Source organism: Lygodium microphyllum, chromosome 12 (assembly GCF_053477565.2).
Source record: "Lygodium microphyllum isolate KBCC chromosome 12, Lygodium_microphyllum_v1.1.10, whole genome shotgun sequence".
Lineage (NCBI taxonomy): Eukaryota > Viridiplantae > Streptophyta > Polypodiopsida > Schizaeales > Lygodiaceae > Lygodium > Lygodium microphyllum.
In genome coordinates, this window is record NC_141146.1 from 72,343,901 (window position 1) to 72,346,113 (window position 2,213).

At 45.3% G+C, this 2,213-nt stretch overlaps 1 protein-coding gene across 1 annotated transcript; it reads left to right on the plus strand.

Annotated features, from left to right (window-relative positions):
- The first annotated feature begins 859 nt into the window (after nucleotides 1–859).
- Nucleotides 860–1,927, plus strand: LOC148027907 (EG45-like domain containing protein). Its single transcript, XM_087688966.1, has 3 exons — nucleotides 860–1,103; nucleotides 1,229–1,499; nucleotides 1,644–1,927. The coding sequence occupies exons 1-3, from the start codon at nucleotides 962–964 to the stop codon at nucleotides 1,648–1,650; spliced, it is 420 nt and encodes a 139-aa protein (XP_087545092.1). The 5' UTR covers nucleotides 860–961; the 3' UTR covers nucleotides 1,651–1,927.
- The last annotated feature ends 286 nt before the right edge of the window (nucleotides 1,928–2,213 follow it).

The following is a 2,213-nucleotide window of genomic DNA, read 5'->3' on the forward strand; positions in this document are numbered from 1 at the left end:
ATGTCTATTGAGACATTGATTATTGATTATTATTTTGTATGCGCCTATGCGTACGGATATGTTATTTCTATTTGGACATTGAGATTGGGCGTGCCAGACTCAATGGGCACCGTTCATTAGCTTTATTTCCTATTTTTGTAAAAGGCAAACTCAAAAGCTAAAAGCTTGTTATATTTTTGTAAGTTGGGCTATTATTGAGCATGAAGATAGAAATATACATAAAATACATGCTTTGTGAAACGCTCACACAAGGCATGGGGGAGATTGAACCCAATTGGTCTCTTACTTCTTGTCGTTCATGCTTTTACATTGTTTTTTGTGCAAAAAGGTAGAGTTCATTGTTCTTGGGGACTTTCCGGGATTCACTACGTGAGCATACTGCGACCGATCTGCGCACCATCCAATTACTAAAGTATAGTCATATGAGTGCATCAAAAGTTCAAAGCGTGCCTAGATGAAAGTTTAGATATATTTAAGATAAAATTGCATACCAGCAATGTGTTCATGGCTAAACTATTTAGCTAGTAAACTTTTAGGCGTACATGGGTGGAGACTCACCATAGCCACTCTTTCGGCTACATAAGCGATTGATTTGAACGTTAGACTTGCTCGCCAACATTTCGGTCACGTTGCTTTGATTGGAGGTCTGCTTTCTAGGCGTGGAACACACTGAAGGTCGTACAGAAGGTGACCTCCTGGAAGGGGAGGTGACGGTCTAGAAGCTTATAATGGTTCCGGCAGGCAGTGCCGGCCTGCGGCATAAGTCAAGGGCACGCCGGCGGGCGACAGAGACGTAGTTAAAACGATGACGATTACACGGCCTTGTAATCACCTATATATATCGGACTAAGCACGGCTGTGTTGACAATTGGCCCAGGAGTTGTGCGAGACACGGAAAGAGAGAGAGAGAGAGAGAAAGAGAGAGCGAGCGAGAGAGAGAGAGAGAGAGAGAGAGAGAGAAATGGCGGGTGTCCAAGGCAAACGCGAGGGTGGCGCAGTGGCTGCTTATACAATCATGCTCGCCATCGGCACATGGATATTAGCAGCTGCTTGGACGTGCCGAGCCGACTCTGGAACCGCCACTTATTATACTCAGTACACGCGTAAGAATCAATCAATCACACATGTCCATATTAAGTACTAACTTCAGTTAATTGTATTCCTGATGTCGAAACGAGTACTTATAAATCTGCATATATGTATATACATCCATCTGTGATTGCACTAGCTTCCGCTTGCTACGGCTACGACACCAGCCAGTTTCCGGCGGGGGACCTGTTCGCGGCGGCCAGCAGCGCCATCTACAACGGCGGCGCCGCATGCGGGCAGATGTACCAGATTGCGTGCGTGGGGAACGGGTGCACGGGAGGCGGACCCATCACGGTGAAGATCGTGGACCTGTGCCCAGGCTGCGCTGCCAACCAGTTCGACCTGTCGGCCGCAGCCTTCGCCGATATCGCCAACCCTGACGTCGGCAGGATCGACATCAACTACAATCAGTCCGTCTCTCTCTCTCTCTCTCTCTCTCTCTCTCTCTAATCATTTGATAGCCACAGCTTTGATTGTCTGGTCGTGTCTAAATCCTCACGTCAACTTTCAAGTATTGCTAGCTTACCAGCTCTGGCACGTTTTATACATTTCAGGGTGTGAGTCCCGCTGGCCTTCGTGCGACCAGCCTGCTGGCCAGAGCAGCGTGCAGGGAGGAGCTAGTACTAGCGATGATACAGTCGAGTAAAACTGGGAGCCTCTTCTAATCCGTCATCAGTCATCAGCAATCACCTAATAAATAAACATCCCTTTGTGGAAGGAAAATTTAAACGTCACATTTAGAAGGAAAATATGAAGGATGTACACCCTTGCTATGTCCATTGGTAACATCATCCTTGTATTACCTAATTAAAAAGCTAGTCTTTGACACATTTAAAGGTGTTCCATATTTACTTGCATGCCTAATAGTAATGTCTTGCATGATGAACAAAACCCCAAACTCGTCTACTATCCCAAGAAAAGCCAATTTTCACGTATGATAATGCAAATACCTTTGACTACAACAATTTGCAAGGTTTTTTCTTAGGGTTCGCAAGAGTTTTGGTCATAACATAACAAAAATGACCTTAAATTTTACAGCGAAGGGCCTTTCTCTTTTTTATACCTCTAAGCTTTTGTTTAATATTACGGCTCACTTACTACGGAACCTTGACTTCTTCCCAACC

What these genes read in the sequence shown, in the direction of transcription:
- LOC148027907 (XM_087688966.1), top strand. Translation starts at nt 962, where the DNA reads ATGGCGGGTGTCCAAGGCAAACGCGAGGGTGGCGCAGTGGCTGCTTAT. An exon ending in TTATTATACTCAGTACACGC is followed by an intron (nt 1,104 to 1,228) that starts GTAAGAATCAAT and finishes TGATTGCACTAG; the next exon opens with CTTCCGCTTGCTACGGCTAC.